The sequence below is a fragment of the Cimex lectularius genome, unplaced genomic scaffold (genome assembly GCF_000648675.2).
Source record: "Cimex lectularius strain Harlan isolate CLEC.00 unplaced genomic scaffold, Clec_2.1 scaffold200, whole genome shotgun sequence".
Classification (NCBI taxonomy): Eukaryota; Metazoa; Arthropoda; class Insecta; order Hemiptera; family Cimicidae; genus Cimex; species Cimex lectularius.
In genome coordinates this window covers 806,858-833,449 of record NW_019392893.1, presented here as the reverse complement: position 1 = coordinate 833,449, position 26,592 = coordinate 806,858, and the positions used below count along the sequence as shown (strand labels likewise).

Genomic DNA, 26,592 nt, shown 5'->3' with positions numbered 1-26,592 from the left:
AATACCGCACTGGATTTGTAAAAAAACCTATAGGTACAACAAGATTGACTATAAAGCTATATCTCCATTAATTAAACATGCATTAATAAGCAGAGATAAGAAGTATCACACCCACGTATAACTTTTTTTTTAATTACAAAAAGCACTGATATAACTAACAAATTTCATTAAAATGTTTTTAATAGAACTTGAATTTAAATTTTACATGAAAGGAAAAATCCATGAGAATAGAATGACAATTGAATTGCTTTTGTGCGGTATTATTGACTTTGGAATGATCACTTCAAAGAATCGGGGTTTCTATTTACTACGTACATTACATACTCATAAATCCGAGCCTATAAAACTTATTTTTTGGCAAAAATACTCTTCTTAATACTATTTTGTTTATATTTTTGTTAAAATAAATACTTGGGTACGTTTCTACACATTTGGCATAGGTAAAATTATCAATACGTGATTATCATAACAATGGAGATTACATTTACAAATTTATCCATTATAGGATATATTGCTCTCTAATTCTTACTACTACTAATAGGATCTTGAGCTAATCAAAAAATAGAAAGGTCTTAAAAAATAATTTTATTTTCTCACGTTTAGGTATTAATCAATTCAAGTTTTCATGTTAGAATACTATTAATTAAGTAAATATAAAATGTGATCACATATTAACTGTTTATGTCAGCAAAATGGCTTTTGTTAACAATCGGTGGGACCGATTTTCCCGGTGGCAGTTTTACAAATTGTAAAATATCAAAAGCCTCCAGCATTTGGCCAAAAATAAACTACAACGGTAAAAACAGTTCTTGTAATTCAGCAATCACTTATACACTTTTGCTCGGATTACCTCAGCTAAGCTTGACGTCGTCATCCACTGTGCTACGGTCATTGATTTTCTTCTTGATGAACTCGACTATGTTGTAGATAAGAGCTAAAGATATTACGTACATAATCAGTGTGCAAGACTTGACCATAAATAATGTCTTTTCCGACGTTATTATCGCAAAGAGAAGGTAACTGCCATATCCGAGGCGAACCGTTAGGAACAAAGCTGAAAAACAAAACGTGATTCCACACATGCGACTCATGGCCAATTATAGAGCACATACCAAAAAAACTGTACTCGATGATTTGATAGAGTACTGTGTCTCTTTTCTCGAATGTTCTCAGAAACCATCGCGCTTGCAGCAGTGGGTTCGTCAACTCCATACTTCCGAGGCCTCCTATGGCTTCCGCGCCTGAAGAATGGAAAATGTAGAAAAGCTTACGACTAAATAGCTTTTATTTTTACCTGAAAAACCACAGCAGAGTATAAAAGTCAGAGACAGGATACTCCCAAAGTGGTGAGCGAGTATAATTTTTACTTCCGGCTGGTATTTCAGACACCAGACAAAATCATATATAAAATAGCCTAGGCTTATTACCATTGTTATGTAATGGAGGAGAGTGTTTGGCTCACCTGAAAAAATCCAAATAAAACCAATTGTTAAAACAAATTTTCACTAAAAACACAAAATTCACCAAAGGTAAAAAATAAAATTGTGTAAATAAATCCTTTTGTCTACTCCTTGTTATTACCAGATGTCAACAACGCAATGCAAAGAGCTCTAAAATTTTACTAGTCTTGTACTATAACTTAAATGTTATGCAAATTGACAAATCAACACAATTTAATTTAATAACATCTTTGTAATTGTTTGATTATAAGAGGTACACAGAAAAATAAATTTAATATTTAGATTAAAGCTGAAATAATAACTAAAATTATACTTTTAGACAGATCATTTGATTTGATTAATATTAACCATTATACACTTATAACAACCATTTCTGTTGATCGTAATGATGCCAAAGGGATAGTATACGGAGGAAGAGAATGGATTCTATCCCCCTTTATTGATTATTACTACTAAACCTATTCAAAATGTACAACCTACAAGGAATTCTCAACATAGGAAATCTACAAACATTTTTAGTGATTAATGCTAATTTTCCAATGATAGAAAAGCTGGCGGTATGCAACAACCAAAAACCTTGGATTTATGTATGTAATGTCTCCATCCACTAGTAAATATATGGTCTAGAGGAAACCACTTGGAAGTTTACATCAGGAGAAAAGGAAAAGGAAACAAGGAGGAAACTACATAGGGAATCTACAGACATGGTTGGTGATGAAATCCAATACATTTTCAGTTTGTAGAAGAGCTGATTTTTTAAAATATTTAGGTCCAACCCCTAGAAAGCCTGCCAAATCATGGAATAATTTCAGTACAAAAGGAACTCTGAACATAATGAATCTACTAAAAAAGTATATAAGTAAATAAAAAAGTCCATCCATTTCAAAAAGTGAAAAAAAAAGTAATGAATCAAAAGACATAGTTGGTGCTGAAAGCCAATTTTCAATTGGAAGAAGAGCTGGCACAGCAATAATAAACCCTGATTTTTTAAAATTATTTTTTATTTATTATTTTACTCAGCAGCATCCATCCTCTAAAAAGATTGCAAAATCTTAAGGACTTCTATTTATTGATCCTTACGGTACAGGAAAGGATGACAAATGTTGGATTAATTTCAGTAAAAACGGAACTCTGAACGTAATGAATCTACTAAAGAAATAATATAATTGTCCACCTTTCAAAAAGTGAAAAAAGTAATCAATCTACAGGCACAGTTGGTGTTAAATGCCAATTTTCAATCGGAAGAAGAGCTGTTACAACATGCAAAAACTTTTACTTAAAAACTTAAGTCCTTCATTTTGTTACAAAGTTGGTGCTGAAAACCATTACATTTTAAATTGGTAGAAGAGCTGGAGCAACAACCAAAAGCCAGTTTTTTAAAATTTTTTTAAACCTAAGGGGATCCATCGACTAGATAGTCTCTGTTTGTTGTTCATTAAATTTAGCTTCAGTTCCAGGGAATACCACTTGAAAGTGTGGATCAAGGAAAAAGGCACTCTAAGGATCTATAGGCACAGTTGGTGCAGAAATCCAATATATTTTCAGTTTGTAGAAGACCTAACAACAAAAAAACCATGATTTTTTATTAACTTAAGTCCTTCACTTTTTCAAAGTTGGTGCTGAAATCCCATACATTTTCAGTTTGTTGAAGAGCTGACCTTTAGACTACCAAAAATCGTGATTTTTAAAAAACTTAAAGTCCAAAAACACAGTACATTTTTTTTACTTCAGGTTCATCCCCTAGAAAGGATTCCAAATCATGGAATAATATCAGAACAAAAGGAACTCTGAACATAACGAATCTACTAAAAAATAAATAAAATAATAATAATAAATTCACTAGTTTTCGTGGTCCGCTTGACCAATTAATATCATTCAATTAATTAAGGTTTTTAGTTGAGATAAAAAAAAGTCAGTGTCACAAGCGGGATTCAAACGCACGACCTTCGGCTTGATACGCCGCTACTCTACCACTTAAGCTATCGTGACCTCTCGTGATACTGACTTTTTTATCTCAACGAAAAACCTTAATTAATTGAATAATAATAAAGTTGTCCATCCTCTTCGAAAGGTGAAAAAAATAGTACTGAATCTATGGGCATAGTTGGTGCTAAAAGCCAATTTTCAGCTGGAAGAAGAGCAGGAGCAACAACCCAAAATCATGTTTTTTTTAACCTAAGGGCATCCTAGAAAAGCTCCTAAATTTTGGAATAATTTCTGTTCGTTGTACCATAAGTTTAACTACATTCCAGGAAATACCACTTTTTACTGTAGATCAGGGGAAAAGGAACTCATCACCCTTCCCCAACATCAGTTCATCCCCCAGAAAGGATGCCAAAGGTTGGAATAATTTCATTCCATTTCATTGGTCCTGATCCCAGTTGGAAGTTGAGATTAGGTTTATATCCCCCCTTAATTCCATAGCTTTACACCACAAAATGACCTTGTAACTACTTACTGTTCATTGACCAAACTTAAAGTATGTAGTTTTTCAGGTTTTAAAATCTGAACTAGGGTTAAGTAACAAATTGAGTGATGTAAAAAAAATTGTGTAGAGAGGATTGTCTCAACCGCAGTAACTAACCAAAGAACAGGTCTTTCGCAATAGTCTAACTGCCAAAATCTGTATTGATGATTTTTGATTGGATCACGAGTCATTTCTCGGTCAGGGCTATTCTGAAATTTTGAACATCTCAATGGGAATAGTTACCGGGCTCGGAGAGAGGATCCGGTCCGAATCTTAGAGAGAGATAGGCGAGGATTATGCATATTAAACCGTGGATGGCAGCTATGATCCTGGTCGTGAACTCGCCACCGAATTCGTACTTGACCCTGTAGAATTGGTAGAGCTTGTACCAGAGCCAGGAGCAGAGCGACGCGAGGCCGAGGACGCCGACCTTCGCCGCGAGTGACATTTTCCCAGGCGGGAGACGAGTTTCGCTCAGGGTTGGACCGTCTCGACGAACGACTTGACGGAGAACCGGCCGATTTTCAACATCCTCCGATCTTCGCACGTCACGCTCGCAAAACGCAAACCCTGCAAATAAATCGCTACCGGTAGGTTACTAATACTTCAAACACGATCGAAACTGTAATGCTATACTACTGGGATAAAGGAAAATCACATGTTTTTTCAATTGTTAAATTTGTCTGAGAAACAGGCATAGGCATACTTTTTGTACGTTGTCATCCTTTAATCAATTACCGATTTTACCTTTACCCTCATTTTCCAAATATCGAGAAATAACTTTTGAACTTTGGGGTTAATATCGATTTTTTCAAAATTGGAATCTACCCATTTTACCGGGAATTAAAAAAAAAATGGTGGCACTCCAACGTACATTACACTATCCACTTGTTCCTGTTTTATATACTGTTACTAAATTTGTTTTTCTTATGTATCTTCATCCACCAACCCTTTTTTATTTTTGGTAAATTATTATATTAGAGTGTAAATCGTGGGGCTTCTGTGGTCTGCGAGGTGTTGATATGCTCACTGATGGACAAAATAAATGCACCACCCATAAGTTTTAATGTATTTAGGTTTATTCATATTTTGCATATCAAAAATGCATAGGTTTGGTTGTAAAAATAAGGCATTTAAAAAGAAAATGTTGATTATCTAATTTAAAAATAATTAATTATATATTAAAAATTTATTTAATTTAAAAAATAAATAAATAAAATAAACTCTTTTTGTCTCCTTCGATACTGAGTACACCCACCTCTAGCACAAATCACGTCCTTTAAACACATTTGCATTCCTTGGAAAATATTTCTGATAAAATCCTGAGGGATTCTTTCCCATTCGTCAAGAACAGCCATTTACATGTGTTCTAGAGTGTTAGGATGGGTTCGCAAGGTTTCTCCATTCACTAGTTTTCCCCAAAAACCATTTTTTCCACATTGTATTGCTAACATGCCGTTAAACAATTTATCTCAAGCCTGTAGCACCGACATAATTATATTTTGTATGAGGAAATTTGTAAAACTGATTAATTGAAGAGTTGTCGTACAGGTTATAAAAATCTCTGGTTTCACTAAAATTTTATATTCATACATTTTGTTTTTCTTGTTTTCTGATATATGAAGTTTGTCCAGGCAAAGTACAGGACCTAGGTTTCGGCGGCGTACTTGTTGCTTATGTTGGTCCCAAATGTGTTGGATTGGGTTCAAATTTAGGCTTCAAGCTGGCCACACCCTTGGCACTCAATTCCAACCTCATTTAGTAATCATCCTCAATATGTTTTATGGGGCCTGACATTATGTAGCATTAGCAATCTCACATATGTGTGTTCTTCGATTGCCTTTGTATAGTCTTTAGGATGACAGTTCAGCATCCTTCTGTAAAACTGTGATCTTTATGCACTCAAATTTGAAATTCCAAGCACTTCAGGAAAATAGAATTATTGTACTAATTATTATTATTATTATTAATTTTTAAGGGCATTTTAACGGCTTATTGTACTAATAATAGTATTAACATGTTCTTTGTATATATCAAGACATTTGCCTTTTAATTTTCTGTTACGTTACTTTTCTTTGTTTTTTATTTTATTATTTTTTAATTAAATTGTATGTTTAAAGTAAATTTGTTGATTTATTTGTAGCTTTGCTATTGTGCTATTAAGTTTTATATTTATTAAAAATCCAATTGTATTGTATTGTACATTATTGTTACCTGAGTCAAGTTTAAATCAGTTTTTTTGTACAGGTATTAAATATTTAAGAGATTTTGAACTTCGATGTACTAAAATTATTTTGTTTAATAAATTTTTTTAAATATCTATTATTAATTTATGAAGTGATAGTCTTCATTGTACCAAATGAAATATTTCCCCTCTGTACAATTACAAACAGTCAATAACAAAAACAGCTAATTTTGTCCATAAACCAGTATTATAGGCCTTAATTATAGATTTTCACAATTTCTTTTTCAACGTTTGTAACGACAAAACCAAAGGTAACAAATTTAAATACAAACAATATACTAAATGAAAAAGAAAGCTTTCAAAAACTGTTTTAAAACTTTAAATAATAGTAATTCAGATATCGTGAGATGCGGTCAGGTGTGATGTAGGTTTCAGAAAAACATTTTCTTTATCGTGCCAACGTTTCGATCTTTTATTGAGATCATCTTCAGGGCTCAAAGTGTTGGTCTTCTGTGTAAGGGCACTCTCAACACGACACGCAAGGATGGCACAATTACACAGAAGACAAACACTGAGCCCTGAAGATGATCTCAATAAAAGATCGAAACATTGGCACGATAAAGAAAATGTTTTTCTGAAACCTATATCACACCCGACAGCATCTCACGATATCTGAATTACTGTTGATTAACGGTCACTAATCTCTACACTTTAAATAATATGGCTCTAATTGAAATAAGACTTCACATATTTGGTAACATTTATTTATGTTAACAGATTTACATAAAACATTTGTTAGTACAGCATTTACATTGAAAGAATTTTTATAAAAAAGTAAACAAAAATTGTTTTATTAATACAAATCTAGTGACTAGGGGTTAACTAACAATAAGTATGCTACAAGGCTTTGATAAAACACAATAAACAAAATGACAGATGATAATAAATAAGGGCTGTTAAAATTTTAAGCAGAAATACCCACTACTGTTGAGTAGTCACAATTTGATTATTAATGAGTCTCATAATTGCCGTGGAATATAAACAGCCTTTTACCTCACTTCTAAAATTTTTATTAGACAATTAAAGAACACATTTTTTGTCGAACAAAACAAGAAATACTATAAATACCGCACTGGATTTGTAAAAACCTATAGATACAACAAGATTGACTATAGAGTTATATCTCCATTAATTAAACATGCATTAACAAGCATAGATTATTTGAAGATCGTGAGATGGGGTCTGGTGTGATGTAGGTTTTAGAAAACATTTTCTTAATTGTGCCAACGTTTCAATCTTTAAATTCACTAATTTCGTGGTTCGCTTGACCAATTAAATCATTACAATTAATTAAGGTTTTTAGTCGAGATGAAAACCGATTACACGACATTTGAAAAATGGCGAAAAGGAGGGAAACTCATAAGGTGAGGTTGAGATAGGAAGTTGATGTCCAAGTGGATCGAGGTCACGATAGCTCAAGTGGTAGAGCAGCGGTGTATCTAGCCGAAGATTGTGGGTTCAAATCCCGCTCGTGCCATTAAATTTTTTTCATCTCGACTAAAAACCTTAATTAATTGTAAGTTTCAATCTTTATTGAGATCATCTTCAGGGCTCCAAGTGATATGTATTATTCTATGTAGATGTGTCATTATTGGGTGTCCTGTTGAGAGTGAAATAAGCATAGAGATAAGAAACATCACACCCACCTATAATAACATTTTTTTTTAATTACAAAAAGCACTGATACAACTAACAAATTCCATTCAAGTGTTTTTAAGCAAACTTGAATTTAAATAAGTGACAATTGAATTGCTTTTGTACGGTATTATTGACTTTGGAATGATCAAATCAAAGAATCTGGATTTCTATTTTCTATGAACATATACATATTCATAAATCCCACCCTATAAAGCTTATTTTTCAGCAAAAATACTCTTCTTAATATGATTTTGTTTATATTTTTGTTTAAATACTTGGGTACGTTTCTACACATTTGGCATAGGTAAAGTTATCAATATGTGATTATCATAACAATGGTGATTACATTTACAAATTTATCCATTATAGGATATATTGTTCTCTAATTCTTACTACTACTAATAGGATCTTGAGCTAATCAAAAAATAGAAAGATCTTAAAAATAATTTTATTTGTTCACGGTTTAGGCATTAATCAATTCAAGATGTCATTTTAGAATACTGCTGATTAAGTAAATATAAAATGTGATCACATGTTAACTGTTTATGTCAGGAAAATGGCTTTTGTTAACAATTGGTGGGAGCGATTTTCCCGGTGGCAGTTTTAGAAATTGTAAAATATCAAAAGCCTCCAGCGTTTGGCCAAACAGTTCTTGTAATTGATCAATCACTTATACACTTTTGCTCGGATTACCTCAGCAAAGTTTGATGTCGTCATCCTCTAAGTTCCGGTCGTTGATTTTCTTAGAGATGAACTGGAGTATGTTGTAGATAAGAGCTATAGATACTCCGCACATAATCAGTGAGCAACACTTGACCATAAATAATGTCTTTTCCGATGTCATTATCGCAAAGAAAAGGCAACTGCCGTATCCAAGGCGAACCGTTAGGAACGAAACTGAAAAACAAAACGTGATTCCACACATACGACTCATGGCCAATTATAGAGCACGTACCCAAAAAACAGTACTCGACGACTTGATAGAGTATTGTGTCTTTTTTCTCGAATGTTCTCAGAAACCATCGCGCTTGCACCATTGGGTTCGTAAACTCCATACTTCCGAGGCCTGCTATTGCTTCCGCGCCTGAATAATGGAAAATGTAGAAAAGCTTATGACTAAATAGCTATTACCTTTACCTGAAAAACCACAGCAGAGTATAAAAGTCAAGGACACGATACCCCCAAAGTGGTGTGCAAGTATAATTTTTATTTCCGGCTGGTATTTCACACACCAGACAAAATCATATACAAAAAAGCCTAGGCTTATTACCATTGTTAGGCTCTGGAGGAAAGTGTTTGGCTCACCTGAAGAAATTCAAATAAAATCAATTATTAAAACAAATAATTAAGGTTTTTAGTTGAGATAAAAAAGTCAATGGCACGAGCAGGATTCAAACCCACGATCTTCGGCTTGATTCGCCGCTGCTCTACCACTTGAGCTATCGTGACCTCGATCCACTCGGACACCAACCTCCCATCTCACCCACACCTTTTGAATTTTCCCTCCTTTTTGCCATTTTTTGACTTTTTTATCTCAACTAAAAACCTTAATTGTATGATATTAATTGGTCAAGCAGACCACGAAACTAGTGAATGAATGTTAAAACAAATTTTCACTAAAAACACAAAATTCACCAAATAAAGGTAAAAAAATAAAATTGCGTAAATAAACCACGAACAATTACATATCTATTTGTTCTAAAATTTTACTAGTCTTGTACTATATATACATATGTGTACTACTATATATATATTTTAGTGTCGATAAGGTAAACAGGAACTCATCATCCTTTCCCAACATCCCCTAGAAAGGATGCCAAAGGTTGGAATAATTTCATTTCATTGGTCTTGATCTCAGTTGGAAGTTGAGACTAGGTTTGTATCCCCCCTTAATTCCATAGTTTTACCTCATAACTACTTACTGTTCATTGACCAAAGTTAAAGTATGTAGTTTTTCAGGTTTTAAAATCGTTAAATTAAGTAACAAATTGAGTAATGTAAAAAAATCGTGTAGAGAGGATGGAGAACATTTTTTTACTTCAGGTTCATACCCTAGAAAGGATTCCAAATCATGGAATAATTTCAGTACAAAAGGAACTCTGAACATAATTAATCTACTAAAAAAATAAAATAATAATAATAATAATAAAGTTGTCCATCCTCTTCGAAAGGTGAAAAAAATAGTACTGAATCTATGGGCATAGTTGGTGCTAAAAGCCAATTTTCAGCTGGAAGAAGAGCAGGAGCAACAACCCACAATCATGTTTTTTTTTTTTTTTTCAACCTAAGGGCATCTATCCATTAGAAAGGCTTCTAAATTTTGGAATAATTTCTATTCGCTGTACCTTCAGTTTAGCTACAGTTCCAGGAAATACCACTTTTTAGTGTAGATCAGGGGAAAAGGAACTCATCACCCTTCCCCAACATGTCATCCCCCAGAAAGGATGCCAAAGATTAGAATAATTTCATTCCATTGGTCCTGATCCCAGTTGGAAGTTGAGATTAGGTTTGTATCCCCACTTAATTCCATAGTTTTACACACCAAAATGACCTTGTAACTACTTACTGCTCATTTACTGTTTACTGACCAAAGTTAATTATGTAGTTTTTCATGTTTTAAAATTTGAACTAGGGTTAAGTAACAAATTGAGTGATGTAAAAAAAATTGTGTAGAGAGGATGACTTAAGAGTTGTCTCAACCGCAGTATCTAACCAAAAAACAAGTCTTTCGCAATCGTCTACCAGCCAAAATCTATATTGATGATTTTAGATTAGATCATGAGTCACTTCTCAGAGTAAGGGCTACTCTGAAATTTTTAACATCACGATGGGAATAGTTACCGATGCCATCGAGAGGATCCGGTCCGTATATTAGAGCTAGGCAGGAGAGGATTATGCATGCCACACCGTGGATGCCAGCGACGATCCTGGTCGTGAATTCACCACCGTATTTGTGCTTGAATCTGTAGAATTGGTAGAGCTGGTACCAGAGCCAGGAGCAGAGCGACGCGAGGCAGAATAGGCCGGCCTTACCCGGGAGTGACATTTTCCCAGGCGGGAGACGAGTTTCGCTCAGGGTTGGACCGTCTCGAACCACGACTTGACGGAGAACCGGCCGATTTTCAACATCCTCCGATCTTCCCACGTCACGCTCGCAAAACGCAAATCCTGCAAATAAATCGTTTACGTAGGTTACTAATGCTTGAAACACGATCGAAACTGTAATGCTACACTACTGGGGTTTGTTTTTTATTTGGGAGAAAATTAAACCACTTACTAACTAATAGTGAAGTTGAAAATTTAAAATGAAACCGAAGTGAATGTTGTTTGTCATTTTTGAATTTTCCATGATGAATTCGATTAAACATCGATTTTCTATCGATATAAGAATTCGACGTTTTTTGTTTAATTGTAAAGTTTCCTTATTTTTTTCAGTTTTATTTTGTTATTCGTCAATAATAATTTAAATTTAGGATGAGTTTTAACGACTTTCAAGTCAGTTTGGGTTTTCATCAGCTTCCTCTTTCCAGTACTGAAGAAGATTGATCTTCGGAAAGGTCTTGGGGAGTATATTTTTGCACCGATAAATTTATTTTGTCATTTTCATCATTTTAAAAATAAAGTCAATAAATAAAAAATAAGATTTTGAAAAAATTGATTGAATTTGTATATTTCGTAGTTTTAGAGTTAGAGAGGATTGAGAACAAGGAGCGGCGTGAGGTTTTTGGTCTGTATATGTTGGATTTTTAAAAAGAAATCGTTGATAGATAATATTCGGGTGTTGTTAACTGTTTTACGGATTTTTTTCTTTGATATTCGGTTGATGGTTTGAGGGAAAATAGGTATGAGAAAAGTTGACTTCCTGTTTCATATTGACCGGTTATGCGCTAACCTCGCGCAGAGTCAGAACGGCCCTCGCCTCTCAGTCAACAGTCGTCCTTCGTCGCCGTCCCCGCTCATCGCGCCGATCCAGTTTGGAAAATAAGAGGGAAGAGGGCCTGGTGAAAAGGCGCTGGTCGACTCTAGGATGAGACGGTGAGTAAGATCAGGGATTTTGCCGGCCCCGGCGACCAGGCGGAGGCCAGCACCGTTTTTCCAACGGACCTTCACCATAATCGCCATTTTCCCCGTAGGCGCGAAAACCCGGGTACGGCGTTTCTCCTCGTCCAATCGGCGGTTCCTCAGGAGACTCCGACCAGAAGGGGCCGCACTTACCAACGTTCTCCTGGCTGATGTAAGTCCGTTTATCCGCTGATTTTTCTTCAAAAATAAATTATTCTTTAATAGGACTGCTCGAACCCTGGCGGCTCGTCGTAACCCGTTTAAACTTGTTCTTTTTTTAATGTTTTCGACGTTCACTGCACGGCCAGCGCTCCGCTGACCGTCGACAAACCGTCTTCGATTGTTTTTTATTTTAGATAAAATCTTTTTGCCGATGGTTTAAGGTTTTAGACGTAATTTCGTACTTTGTCCAGACATGAGGTAACCCCGAGTAATGGAGGACGGCCTGGCCTAGACCCAGTTCGCTGGCTCCTCGCGGCCGAGCTTTTTCTACTTTAATGCAGCCGGCCCTCGGAAGGGCCAGTTCGTGTCAGGAGGCGGCGTTCGGGCCCTACTACGTCCTTTTTCGCCCTTCGGGATTTTCCTTCTCCGACGGCCTGGCCCTTTCCCCCAGACGGCCTCGTCTAACCTTAAATCCGGGAAACTTTCTCTTTTCGCCGAATTTGAACTTTCTCTCGTTTCTCCCCACATCTCGGCCTCCGGGGTTCATTATGTAACAGTTTTTCTTTTTTAAACGACTCGCCCCTTTCGCCCGTGTTGAAATAGTATACGCGTTTTGCACAGTCATTGGGTTTCCCTGGAGAAAAAAGGGCAATTTATCGATTCTCGCCCTTGTGAAAACACGTCACCAATCCGAACGTTCATTATGTTTTAACCTTTTGGTTCTAAAAACCCAAAAACTCGACGGCGTGGTTTGACGATTTAAAAAAAAAAATTAAATTCTGTCGGACGGTTTTTTTGATCGTGAAACAGGTTTTTATCCCCTGCCATTTTGAATTCCAAAAGTTTCGTAGAACATGAACGTTTCGATCCTTCTTCACTATTGAAGCACGTGTTTTCAAGAAATTTCTTGCCTGGAGCGATGACAAAGACGTTTTATGTAATCGCCGATTGAAAAATGACTTTAAAACCTTTTCTATTAAAACGTGTTCTCTCTCCGGTTTGTTTTTCATTTTTGCATTGGACATTCTAACTTTACAAAACGTCAAAATAACTTTTATTACTTCTGCTGCGATCATCTACAAAATGGCATGGTGGAGGTACACTAAATTTTATTTATTCATTTTTTTTATCTTTTCATATCAGTTCAAATATAAATGACCATTCTTTATTAAATCTTAACTTATTTTTAAAAATAAATCTCTCTTGTTATACAGTTGTATCGCAGGGCTTCCCAAACTCTTCAGCCAGTGGACTCCTTTCACAGAACAAAATCCAGGGTAGACCCCCTCGCATTCAAGTACTTAAAATTAGGTACCTAGATTTAGTAGTAGTTCACAATAGAAAATTAAAGTTTTACAAACCAGCTAGTCCTAATTAGGTGATGGTGAGGGATATCACTGTGAAAACAACCTACCTAACTTTATTTACAAAATCCTGAATGCAAAAATCAATAGATATGTAAAACTCGTGCCAAATTCAAAAATAATAATTTGAACATTAATGAATTAATAGGAAGAGAGAGGTTGTTTTTAGTCTGCACAATTTGGATGTGTTGAGTTTAATTTTTGAAAGCTGGAGCCGGTTGTCGGGTTCAGCATCTAAACAGCTTCTATAGTTTTGCTGGTTGTATAGATAGAAAATCTTGATTCGCTTAGGTAAGTTGTGATAAATAGAAAAAGAACACAATTTGCTCTTGAGTTTAATTTTTGAAAGCTGGAGCCGGGGGTCGGGTTCAGCATCTAAACAGCTTCTATAGTTTTGCTGGCTGTATAGATAGAAAATCTTGATTTGCTTAGGTAAGTTGTGATAAATAGAAAAAGAACACAATTTGCTCTTGAGTTTAATTTTTGAAAGCTGGAGCCGGTTGTCGGGTTCAGCATCTAAACAGCTTCTATAGTTTTGCTGGCTGTATAGATAGAAAATCTTGATTTGCTTAGGTAAGTTGTGATAAATAGAAAAAGAACACAATTTGCTCTTTCTACGAGCTGTTGAATTTTTTTTTGTCTAGACGGAGTCAAAAATGGGGGTAAGTATCGGACTTGAAAGTAGATTCCAAGGTAGTCTGAATTAACGTCTACCAGTCATTCGTATTTCTTTGAAGATTGGCTGGTTGGCTTTGTCGAAATTGAAAAAAGTTCGACCACTCATTCTTGATTGTGCAGCATTGTATCTCGAGCTGTTCGGAAGTAGTGCACAAAGGACATCTCCAAACTTCGAAGATGTCCACATATTTCATTGATCAACTTGTCGTTCACAACCTTCCGATTGTTTTCTTTTAAAAACACAGGAAAACACCAAAAAGATTCCACCTTTCTCAAAAGATTCAATTCAAAACTGGATTTTTTTTTAAAGGCGTGAACTTCGTCATTAGCATCGAACGTCATTAGCATTGAAAGTGGTGATACCATTGCAAAGAAAGACATCTCGTTCATTTTAATGAAAATATCTGATAATACAACAATATACATTTGTCATTTCTCATAATTGAATGAAAAATTTGTGGTCCATCAACAGAATAAGACTTCAGAACATAATGCCTGTAATCGCGAAAGTGCTTTCCCATGAGGCAGCCACCTGATTTCAGTATGGTGAGGCTAGGAATGATAGTTTCCCATGTTGACGCATAGAATTGTCAAAAGTCTTAACCTCAATGGCTGCAACTTTATGTAATTAACAATTAGAACAGACTCATCCAAAACTTTCTTAAAAGAGGCTTAAAAAAATAAAAAACTTGTTTCCACTACTTAATTGTTAGTTCCTGAATTTTATTTATTCATTCTGCATTTATTTTTGTGATTATTAATTTTTCTCGAAGTCTGTTGTGGACCAGTTTGGGAAACCCTGGTATATATATAATATTAATACCTCGGATACCCCAATTTTTAGCTGTACATACGGTATGAAAAGTTATAATCAGTATGACTGTATTATTAGCATGATTGAGGGCGAGTCTTCAGCAGATTATCGAGTACCCTGAAACGCGCCAAACTAATGGTAGACTGGACTAATGGAATGCTTAGGGATGCATCAGTTGTAGAGCCTTTTCACTGTGTGTGAAGGGAAAAATCTAAGGGGAAATCAAGTCCCAGAAGTTCCATCAGGATGATTGCTTGGCCTCCTACAAGAGAGCTAATTCCTTTCGTGCTAAAAAATAATAAATAAATAAAAATTAAATTAAATTAAAAATAAATTATTAAAATAAAAATGCGAGGCGTTGGCAATAGCCCTGGTAAAAAAAATCTTCAATTCTTCGGCTTTTATACAAATTTCTTTTCACAAACGAATTATTGTTAACGGGTCGACACTGAAAGCAGGTATTGACATTGATGTGCATGTGCTTTATGTCGCAGGATATGAAAATGATTTCCAAGATCCGTCTAAAGATTATTCACAACTGAGGAATTTCAATGTGCGTTTTTTTTATCGACGGTTGTTCAATAATTTGTTGAAGTCTTGAGCAGTCAGGAATAAAGTACTTTAGAAAAACACATTTTTAATTTTTTTGCTGTCGCTTTGACCTTTATTCTGGTCATCTTCAGGGCCTGGGTGAAATACAAAACTTATTGACTGGAAAAAATACAAAACAGATGTAAATAATACAAATTTTGAACAGAGTATTTCATATTCACATAAAGTGAAGTACCATTCTTGTGGTGAGATATTCCCTTTCCTTCGTTATCATACATAATTTTAACTTCCTTTCCAGTATTTCATAAACCCCATAAAATCCCCTTTCTTGATTACCTTTGAATCAAATGAAACCGCCTATGATCAAAGAAAATTTCCTAGATTTACCACGTTCCCAACCTTATCATAATCATATAAAACAGCAGAATATAAATTCACAATTTATAACAATTTCACATGAATCAAATATGATACTATGAAATGTTCTGTTCAAAATCAATATTTACATTTGTAGTGTATTTTTTTTCCAATCAATGTTTGTTTTGCAATTCACCGAGACCCTCTTGAAGATGACCCAAATAAAGGTCAAAACGGGGGGAAAAATGAAAAAAGGTGTTTTTATAAAATACTTAATTCCTGACTGCACCAAATGACTTCAAACAAATTTCAATTTTAAATGCTCTCACTTTTGTCTGAGACCCTGATTGAATAGAACTTTGGCTGAGACGGCTCATAATTTTAAATATAAAATCTACATTAATATAATACATAACAATAATAAATTTTGATTAAAAATTGCCGGTTGCTTTAATTTTTCTGGCAGTTTTCTGGCATGATGAATTTGCACTTCATTTGTGATTTATTTAAATTTTATTTTATGTTTAAATTGATTTATAATTTTTATGCAAAGTGTGGTTGATATGAAAAATTAGTGACATGAGTAGCACTCGAACCCATGGACTCCGGCTTTTCCCCGGCACTCTAACCACTTGTGCTATCGTGATGAGATGTGAGGTAGTGCGAAAAAAGGTTCATTTGAAATAATTTTCAATGAGGAACCTTAATAAATGCAAAAAATTTGAAAAATACCACAAAGTTTAGTTTTTAACTATTATTTTACTTTACAAGCTTTTTTTAAAGTACATTCCAAAAATGACCTATTTTTAATGACAGATTTTTATTCTTTACAAGTAAAAGTTAGTTTTTTCAAGTTTTTAATTAGATTTTATTTATTTACCAAATTGGCGTATCAAAAATGTTATACTATTATCGTGAGCTAACTCTGGCATGTAAAAATACAAGTTTTGCAATAAACCAATTAAAATAGTATTATTTACAAATGTAAAAAACAATTATAACATAATGTACAAGCAAATTAATTAAAAAAATAAATAAATAAAAAAAATAAATAGAATAAAATACAATTTAAGTGAGAGCGGTTTGTCTCGAAGGAAGATGTCACACATAACATCGGGGCACAAGTATCACGTTACGATGGCCTAGTTTTTTTTATTACATACCACACATACTTGTAGGATTGGGTTAGATTCGGAAATAATTTCATAATTGTAATCACTATCCATCATACCCATTAAAAAAATAAAATAATATAAAGTAAATGGAAAAATGTCTCACAATCGGCACAAAATAAACACAACAAAATGATTACATAAAAACATTCATTTAGCTATTAAGTAGCCAAAACAATTGAGTGTATTGTTGTACATGTACCTACTGGCAGTAGGTTGTACTAAAAGAGCTGCATGTGTAATTATAGCCAAGATAAAATAAATAATAAAAAAAAGTAAACTCGGGATAATAATGAGAATTGCATTCTTTGAAAACAAATTTATCTCGTGATAATTAAGGCGCAGGGGGTGTTAAAAATATATCTAGAGAAATCAAGAAATGTTAATTGTAATAAATATTTATTTATAACCTCTGCTATAGGTGACATGTGAATTTAAAAATGAGGTAATAACAAATTATCTTTGGTATTCATGTGAAATGTAAATATAAATAAATACAATGCTACTCTTTCACTTTCATGGTTTTGTAATTAAATTACTCTTCTATAATTAACTTCTGTTTTAGTGCTGAAATTACATTCTAATTATTAACTTCTTCCAATGTTTTATGGTATAATAAGTCAAAGAAATATCATCTGGGTAGAAGAGATAGATACGAACGACTTTTTTTCCTAACTGTCATAAACAGGGCAAATTAAAAGGATATGCTGTAATGATTGCACCTTTTTCTGATTACAAATTGAACACGAGAGTTGAGGATTGATATAATTGATGTTGTATTTGTTATTATTTCTATAGATGGCTGTTATTTATGTTGCATATTCAACTTATCACTGCTCGTTTGTAAATACAGGTAGTGCTCCTCAAGACACAGTTTGCTAATTATTCTGAAATGGAAATTATAGTTAGAATTGAATGGTGAATGAATATCCAGTGATCCAGGAGATTCAAGTTGTTTTCTAACTAAAGCTTTATCTGAAGTTTGCCAACATGGTCTGTTATGTGCAATAATTTCCTCGCCAATATTGTTTCTGACCATCCTAGGCCAATTACATGTGCTGTTTTATGTCAGACAGTGCATTTAGCCAATTCAGTGGTTCTGTGTTAAATTCTCAATAATGTCCGCAGCTAAGTTTGAAAATCACAAACTCACCAATGAAAATGGCAAAATGTCAAATGTTTGATCAAAACAATCAAAAATTTTCACTTAAAAAAGAATACCTTAACGCAATATTTTTAATTCTTAACATTGGTAACAACAAACGTATTAGTTATTACTACAATAGAGACTACTAGAAAGTGCAGTCGATGATACATGCAGAAGCAAGGGATCTGGATGAAAGTAGGAATATAAATTTCATGAAAAACTCGAAATACAATTTATGTTATGTTGCGACAATGGTCTTCTTTTAGAAATACAATCTGGATGAAAATAGAAATAGCTGAAATTTTTTAAAATGATGATATTTCAACAATTCATAATTTCCATGATATGACAATCAAATAATAAAATGTACTTATGTGGTAATTGTTTTTATTATTTGAATAAAAACAATAAAATAAGAATAAGCTACTCTACATTTGTATTCATTTTGATTAAGGCCAGACCATAGAACCGAGTCCAGAAATTGTGACTTATTTCAAATATTGGATGAAATTTAGCCAGTTTAGGCGAATTGGTTATGGCATAAGTGTTGCTAGAATCAAATCAGCTTTAACAAATATTTTTCCCTTGATTCAATTCCAAGAATGGTTTTGAAGGCTTGGACTAATGCAATGAAAATTGTGATTATCAGTGGCGTTTTATGTCATAGCACAAAAATAAATATTTTAATTAGTTGTTTTTTTCAAAAAGTTTCATCTTATTTTAAGTTGATCTTTGAGTTATTCTATTATTGGAGGCTAAAATGGATATGTCATTATTGAAATTCAATGCCCATAATGTTATTATAATTGTTATTTGTCAATTTAAAAATAACTTTCTCCTTTTTAGTTTTGAACCTGTGGGTTTTTCCAATATTGATTATCAAAACAACTCCCCACCCTCCCAAAAAATTTTTTCATCTGAAATATTATGTTGGGTTCTTTTATAGTTTGACTTTAGAAAACTACTTAGATTTAATTCTAAAATTTTAAGGTTTCAAAATGGAGGCACTTTAAAATTATTATGGAATTTAAGGTTGATTCTCGTATAAGGTATAATGAATCCAAATTACAGGTCCTTTTTCTTTTATTAAATAATTTATTACAAACATCTAATGACTATGGCTGTTTGTCTTCGAAGTTTGAATAGTACTTACTTCATAGAGTGATTATGGTTTGAAGTTTGAATAGTACTTACTTCATAAAGTGATTATGGTTTAGTTTAATGTTATTTATACTTCATACAAAATCAAGTGACAACTATGGATGGTGTGAGGTCTGTTGAATGGACCTTTAAGGGTTTCTAATAACACATAAACAAAGATAAATTGAGTAATAAAATAGGAAAACAAAACTTACATGTAAAAATCAGCATTATTTATTTCTTTGGAACATATTTTTTTATTTTGGCTGCTTGGAAAACGTTTGTCGTTTTGATATCTGAATTTCATTGTTCTGTTGAGAAATTGTTTTTACATGTCTTTATGTTTCTTTTGTAGGAATTACATTCAATGTGAAAGGATCAATTCACACAATGGATTTTGTAGAAAACTGGGTTATCACCCAAACCTTGGGAGAAGGGGCGTACGGAGAGTAAGTCGACACTTTACCAATTCATCCTGGCCAAAACTTTTAACGTAGTTTCTTGCAGAGTGAAGCTTGTTACAAACAAAAGCACAGGCGAGAATGTAGCAATGAAGGTGATAAACTCGTCATTAGATCCTGAGATTAGGAGAGCTGTTCTGAAAGAAATTGGGATACACAAAATCCTCAAAAGCCCACACATTATTCGGTTCTATGGCAACCGTTCTGAAAACGGCATTGATTACATCTTCATGGAATATGCGCCACATGGAGAGCTCTTTGATAGGATCGAGCCTGATGTCGGTATGTCGACAAATGATGCTCAGAAATTCATGATGCAGCTGCTCAATGGTGTGGTATGTCAGGTTTTCTTTTCTTTTTTTTTAATACAAATTACATTCAATATTTTGTAAATAGGAGTATTTGCATAGCAGAGGGATTGCTCATAGAGATATTAAACCGGAAAACCTCTTGTTGGACGAGAAAGACAACTTGAAAATCTCAGATTTCGGCCTGGCTACTCTCTTTCGTTCCCATGGAAAGGTAAGCCAATAGTACATGAACCCCAATGTTATCAGATTAAAATAATCCCAACCCTTAATTGAACTTTTGTTTTGGTTATTTCTCTCATTTAAAATTTTTCAGCTTGTCCTAGTGGAACTGTTTTTAAACTAGTAACACAAATAGTGACCACAAATTTATCAAGTTATATTTTTTTTTCACAATCAAACTATTCAATGTTAATTTTTTTAAATGATTGATGAAATATTAGAAAATCCATACCTGATTACAATTATAATTCAAAAAAGGAACTGGTATGTTTCAGGAGCGTCCTCTGGACAAAAAATGTGGTACCCTACCCTATGTTGCTCCAGAAGTTCTTCACCGGCCTTATGCTGCACAGCCTGCTGATGTGTGGTCATGCGGCATTGTCTTAGTGGCCATGCTAGCCGGAGGTAATTTTACCTAAATTAATTAAATTCAATTCAATATCGCCCATATTCTTATTGATGAAGTAAAAGATATTAATAAACAAAATGATTTTGGCTCGTCTCTTTTGTTACAATAAATTTTTTCAGTATATTTTTCATTTTAGTTCGTTTATTTTATTTTTGGTCAACTGTGAAGCACAAGAAGATTTGGAGGCTCCCTTGTCTTTGGTATCCTAGCTGTAGGCATGGTTTATGCGTCCTAAAGCTATTATACCAAACTCATGGTGGTCTCTAATGAAACACGTTTATTTTATTTCCTTATTTAATTTTAGTTTATTTTTTGTACAACATTCATAAAAATTTAAACTTCCACACGTAAAAAAATTAATTATTATTAATTTTGTTTACATTTTAAGTTATTTGTTAAAGAATCTGAATTGTTTTAAATGTTTCATCACTAAACAAAAATGTGCAAAAAATGTTCCTGTTGAGGGAGAAATATTAAAACACAGAGTGAAATAACCAAAAACAAATTTATTGATTTTTTTCATGATAAATCGTTTTGTCCAAATGAGCTGAATACAATGTTCATTGATTATTAATCTACTTTGATAAAATGTTAAAAGGCAATATTTGTTTTTAGCATTATAAGCATTTTGAGTATAACGGAAATTATGTACGATACTTGCAAAGTGTATTTAAAACAATTTAAAAACTTTTAGAGGTGTTTTATAAATTGCAATAGTAATTTTTTTCAAGAAGAATAACAAATATTGTTTTATTTGTAGTATATTTTTGGTTTGTTTTAACTTTTTTTTTTAGTTTTAGTTTAAATAAGTTATTTTATTTTATCATCTTAACTAACCGTACTGTATTATTTTTAATTAATTAATTCTTTTATACAAAGTAAGGTCGAGATGAAAAATTGGCATGACGAGTGGGACTGATATCAATCCAGAAGTTTGAAAATCCCACTTGTGGCACTAATTTTTCATCTTAACCTTGCTTTGCATGAAATTATTTATTTTATGTGTATGTTAATATTGAGCCAAAAACATTTTTTATTTTATAACTGAATACATTTTTGCACAATTAACCTGGTTTTTGCTTTGTTTTTAACTTTGTTTCTTTTTCCTTTTGCCTCTTTTTCTATTTGTGGTCGAGCGATGTAGAGCTCCCTTGGGACAAAGCGGATGTCGACTGTGTTGACTATCAGATGTGGCTGAAGGGCGATTATACGAATCATTCGCCCTGGACCAAGCTGGACACCCTCCCACTCTCTCTCCTGCGGCATATCCTCGCCGCCTCGCCTTCCTCCAGGTACACAATTGCCCAGATCCGGAATAACCGTTGGTTCACACAAAGTTCCAAAGGTTCGTTTAAAATTCTAAATATCACATTAGTTTTTAAAGATGTATGTAATATGTATCTGCAAGTGTTATAATACTGTTAAAAAAATGTAAAATGAAATTATACCTTAATTTATGAAGTTTTATAAGAGACAGTTCACATTGGCAGGCGTGTGTCGTGGTCAGGTACTGAGTGACTCTGAGACATGGGTTTCTCGGTAGGCACTAAGTACCTGGCCGGGGCTGCGCCAATATTCACCTAGAAGATCATCCTTCTTGCTGCTGGCGTTGCTTTGGTAAGACAGCTGTATGAGTTGTATTACGCCATAAAGCTAAATTACCAAAGCATCGACTTCGGCCTGAGCACCCCACCAGGAGTCTGCAGTCTGCGACAGCTACTGTTGTCCTCTCTTTGGTGATCTAAGCTGTATGACCTTTCCCATTTGGTATATCATAAAGCTAGATTACCGAAGTCAGGAAAACAGGATAAGCTTCGAACACAGCCTGCAAGGTGTAAGTACCTTTTGGATTTAAGCTATTGTGATATAAACAATTACATTAACCTCTTCTTTCATTTTGTTTATTCTTTTTTAGTCTAATAGATGATAGATTTCAAGATATTTTATATTTATATCATTGTATGTTGATTTATGCATGTCATGTTCCCCATTGCCAATTAATTTCATTTGTCTATAAAATATATTTAAATTTTTTGTGGAGTAGTTAAATCAATTTTTGTTTGTTCTTTGTTAAATATTAAATGGGAAAAAAATGTAAAGCTGCCATTAGGTTTCAAGTTCATGTGCTTATTTGTTTATGTATGAAGCTAAAGAAAAAGTCTCATTTACAACCATATACAAAAAAAATTGCATGAATTAGTCTGAAAGGTAAACTATTTTCTAGGAGAAAATAGGAAGAGTAGTAAGATGTTGAAGAAAGACGAAGTCAAACCGGAATGTAAGTTGGTAAGCTTCTCCCAGGATTTGGCGGTCTTGAAGAATGAAAGTGACGTCGAAATCTCGATGTTTCTCTCTCAACCAACCTCGATTCAGAACATGCTATTATCCACGCAATTGATTAATACGCAGTCTCCTTCTCCTCAGGTAAAAATGGACAGACATATATAAAACTGTCCGTCTGACAAATCTTCTTTTGTACAGAACTGTCTACAGAAGTTGGTGAGGAGGATGACCCGTTTCATGGTCAATGGGGGTTTATCTGAGGCCACATTAGAGCTGACAACTACACTTGAAAAACTTGCCCTAGCTTGGAAACCCACCACAAAAAATCTTGTAAGTTTTATAAAATAGTCGCTGCAATTCAACAATGATAACTCTTAATTTTCTTCAGATCACAGTCAACACAGTAGACAGGAGGAAAGCCCAATTGATATTCAAAGTGAATATAATTGAAACACCATTTGGAACACTACTTGATTTTCGGCTGTCAAGAGGCTGTGGATTGGAATTCAAAAGGCATTTTGTTTGTATTAGAACAGAGCTTAAAGAGCTCATCATTTCTCATACAACATACTGAAATTTTGGAATAATACTCAAATATTGGTTATATGCAGTATACAATTGTTTAGTTTTGTAAATAAATATTTTTTTATATTACTATTTACTCTAGTTTTTCTATACCATGGCCACTTCTTTTCTCTACTCAAAACTGGAAAATCAAAACAAGAAAAAGAGTGAGCGAGAAAGGAGGAGTATGAGAGAGAGAGAGAGTGTGAGAGAGACTATGAGTGAATGAATGAGAGAGAGAGAGAGAGAGAGAGAGAGAGAGAGAGAGAGAGAGAAAGTGAGAGTATGTATTATAAATAAATGAGAGAGAAGTATGAATGAATGAGAGAAAGGAATATGAGTGAATGTTTGAATGAACGAGTGGGAGAGAGTATTTTTGAGAGAGAGAGAAGAGGAGTGAATGAATAGAGAAAATGAGTAAGAGAGAGGGTAGGAGTGAATGATGAGGGCAAGAGTGAGAGGTGTAGGAGTGAACGAGAGAGAAAATGAATGAATCAGTGTGAAAGAGAGAGAGAGAAGAGGAGTGAATGAAAAAGAGGAAGTAATAATGAGTGTGAGAGAGAGGAGTATGAGTGAAGGAATGTGAGAGAGAGGGATATGAGTGAGAGAGAGTATGAAGTAGTAATGAATGAATAAGAGTTCCTTTGCCTTCCTTTGTTGAGATTTACAAATCTTGGCTTGCTTCATACCTGGTGCTTTTGTACTGAGTTTGAATTTTTCTTTCTAAAGGTATTTTTCTAGTCCCAGTGGACCTAGTTGTGGTTGTGGTCCCATGGGTGAGAAGGCTATTCCTTTTTTTGTCTAGTTAGTATGCCTGTTTCCTATACCTTCATGTCCTGGAACCCTCTTTATGGTAATCCTGTTTTCCCAGAGTCTAGGTACTCCCAGTCAAAATTGGAGTTGAAAGCATACTCATTTAGTGTCTAAATTAGCTGCCTGAGCAAATGTAAATCTGTGTTTCTTTCAGTTTTCTTTTTTAACTCATATGTGTACTGCATGGACTTTAGTTTTGACAATTGCTTGGATTTGAACAAGGGGCTTTGCTAGGGTATAGTTAAGCCCTTTTACCCCTATGCCTACCCTGTTTTGATCCGCCTGCATACTATACTAAGGCCTCTTCCTGAAACTTGGGGTTACCTTTCTTTCCCAAGGTCTCATTATCTCTGTATACTTGGAAGGGACAGTTATTTCGCAAGCAGTTTATCCAATATAAAAATTGCTAGTGCTAGTGAACGGAGGATAATTAAATCTCATTTTAAATACATCAGCTTGCAACTATCAGTTTTATAGGAAGAAGAACACCCAGTACCGTGTGCACTGGGCAGTTATCAATCATCAAACTTGTGTTTACCTAACACGCAACTAAATAGACAAGAGGAAAGGAAAACTAAAAATATATTTTAAAAATTATGCAATTTACACCTACCACTAGGGTAGTGGCAGTTCTAGATAAGTATGCCAATCATTCATTTGATCTCAGCAGTTATACAATGCAGAACTTGTCTGCCACTCCTCAGATTTTTCACAAAAGGTGAAAACAATCAATTCGAAATCCTCCAACACATCGAATATCTCCCTACTACGTAATACGGATTTTGAAGTCTGCATTCTTACCCACGTCAGCTCCGTCGATCGTTGACGAAATACTAAGGCTATATGAACACAAATCGATCATCAATGGAGTTTCCTCAATGTTGAAAAGTTAAGATCAAGTGTGACATGGTTTGCTTGGCCAAGAGAGAGACCATATTAAAATTACAGTGGTCAAAAGCAGAGCTGACATCACAATCCTTTTCTCGCTACTTAGGGGGGAATCGGGATTGAGGGAAAACAACAAAATCATGGTTTACTACATGTTAGTGAATGGTCCCTCTTGTAGCCACACTTGTAAAACAAACTTCAGTAGAAGTTTAAAAATTACCATATTGCATGAGATCACGTGCAACACTTGTATTGGTGAAGAGGTGCATGGGACGGCAACTAAATTTTTTCGGGTGTAGAGTCCCAAAATTCACTATGTCGTTCTATTGGTGCTTCGGGCGTAACCCAAAACACTAAAACCAGTCGAGCCAGACTTCCTGCCGAAGATGGTTTATGAGAGTCGGCGCGGCGACCCATTTGTCTGAAGCGCGTGCCCTGCGGCCCATAAAATATGGTAAGGGCTCAACGGCTCCCGCATTCGATAGCCATTCTCATCCATTGGCCGAGAAAGGTCAGGACAATTGGAGTTGGCCCACTTTTATGAAAATGAAGTTTTTAGTTTTAAAGTTTTGTTTGGATTTGTGGCCAAAATAAAGCACCTAATGCCAAACACAATACAGAGTAATTTTATCTTAACTTTTCTCTGTCCAAGAACGTACTTCAGTGAAGCAGAAAAAAAATGTAGTGCCACAAGGCTGTGTGAGGGGACCGACCAACATTGGCTCGTTTGGCGAAATAGCAGTACTGTTCCAACTAAATCTACAATAATTGTCGATAATTACTATTTATTGTTATAATATAGCCATGCAGTTAATTGTATGCCAAAGAACAATTGTAACAACTTGATCAACTTCATCGGACGAGTTTCACTACCTTCTTCAGTGGTTTTTATCCGAACTAGATAATATTGGAAAGTATATAATTTTTCCTTTAACCCATCAGCAAACGATTAATTTACCAAGACAAAAATCGTGAAGGCGTTTAAAAGTTTACTCCGATTAACCGGCTGGATTCCCGGAGCCGTTAGAAGCTAGAAACGGGCATCTATGCAAGTCTGATTTGTAAAATAAAGTGTTGCCGTTGAGAAAATACCCCATTTATCTGGGACTAGTTTTTCTAGTGTTAATAATTAAGTGAGCGAGGAATGCCATCCCCTCCAGGCTGTTATGCTTCGGGCTTTTCTCGGCTATGCATAACCGCAGCTAATTATTTACACCGATAACCTTAATTTAATTATTGTACTAGAAAATTAATACTTCAGATGTAATATATTATATAGGTTTTTACAATCTATTTTCATTACAAAAAGGAAAATTTATTTATTTATTTATTTTTTATGAGGGTTCGTAACAGCAGAGATCATTTCAACCCTCAGGGAGCCGGATT

At 34.3% G+C, this 26,592-nt stretch overlaps 2 protein-coding genes across 10 annotated transcripts; one reads left to right on the top strand and one right to left on the bottom strand.

Moving 5' to 3' along the window:
* Nucleotides 1-566: 566 nt before the first annotated feature.
* Nucleotides 567-11,283, bottom strand: LOC106667685 (transmembrane protein 136-like). Of its 4 annotated transcripts, XM_024229130.1 has the most exons (10): nt 11,088-11,279; nt 10,652-10,978; nt 8,948-9,115; nt 8,766-8,894; nt 8,504-8,707; nt 4,171-4,497; nt 1,295-1,462; nt 1,113-1,241; nt 851-1,054; nt 567-788 (listed from the first exon to the last, which is right to left on the bottom strand). In XM_024229130.1, the coding sequence occupies exons 6-9, from the start codon at nt 4,373-4,375 to the stop codon at nt 852-854; spliced, it is 705 nt and encodes a 234-aa protein (XP_024084898.1). In that variant the 5' UTR covers nt 4,376-4,497; nt 8,504-8,707; nt 8,766-8,894; nt 8,948-9,115; nt 10,652-10,978; nt 11,088-11,279; the 3' UTR covers nt 567-788; nt 851. The 4 variants fall into 4 exon arrangements, with proteins under 4 accessions (XP_024084898.1, XP_024084899.1, XP_014251268.1 ...); XM_024229131.1 differs by lacking the exons at nt 8,504-8,707; nt 8,766-8,894; nt 8,948-9,115; nt 10,652-10,978; nt 11,088-11,279 and adding an exon at nt 4,675-4,723 and having other exon boundaries at nt 567-1,054; XM_014395782.2 differs by lacking the exons at nt 8,504-8,707; nt 8,766-8,894; nt 8,948-9,115; nt 10,652-10,978; nt 11,088-11,279 and adding an exon at nt 4,634-4,652 and having other exon boundaries at nt 567-1,054.
* A 293-nt stretch (nt 11,284-11,576) lies between these two features.
* On the top strand, nt 11,577-23,602 carry LOC106667684 (serine/threonine-protein kinase grp). Of its 6 annotated transcripts, none has more exons than XM_024229129.1 (10): nt 11,577-11,845; nt 13,249-13,345; nt 19,614-19,707; nt 19,766-20,054; nt 20,116-20,241; nt 20,525-20,654; nt 21,803-22,003; nt 22,883-23,082; nt 23,140-23,271; nt 23,330-23,602. In XM_024229129.1, the coding sequence occupies exons 3-10, from the start codon at nt 19,649-19,651 to the stop codon at nt 23,513-23,515; spliced, it is 1,323 nt and encodes a 440-aa protein (XP_024084897.1). In that variant the 5' UTR covers nt 11,577-11,845; nt 13,249-13,345; nt 19,614-19,648; the 3' UTR covers nt 23,516-23,602. The 6 variants fall into 6 exon arrangements, with proteins under 6 accessions (XP_024084897.1, XP_014251266.1, XP_014251262.1 ...); XM_014395777.2 differs by lacking the exon at nt 13,249-13,345 and adding an exon at nt 11,944-12,044 and having other exon boundaries at nt 11,707-11,845; XM_014395775.2 differs by lacking the exon at nt 11,577-11,845 and adding an exon at nt 13,108-13,131.
* The last annotated feature ends 2,990 nt before the right edge of the window (nt 23,603-26,592 follow it).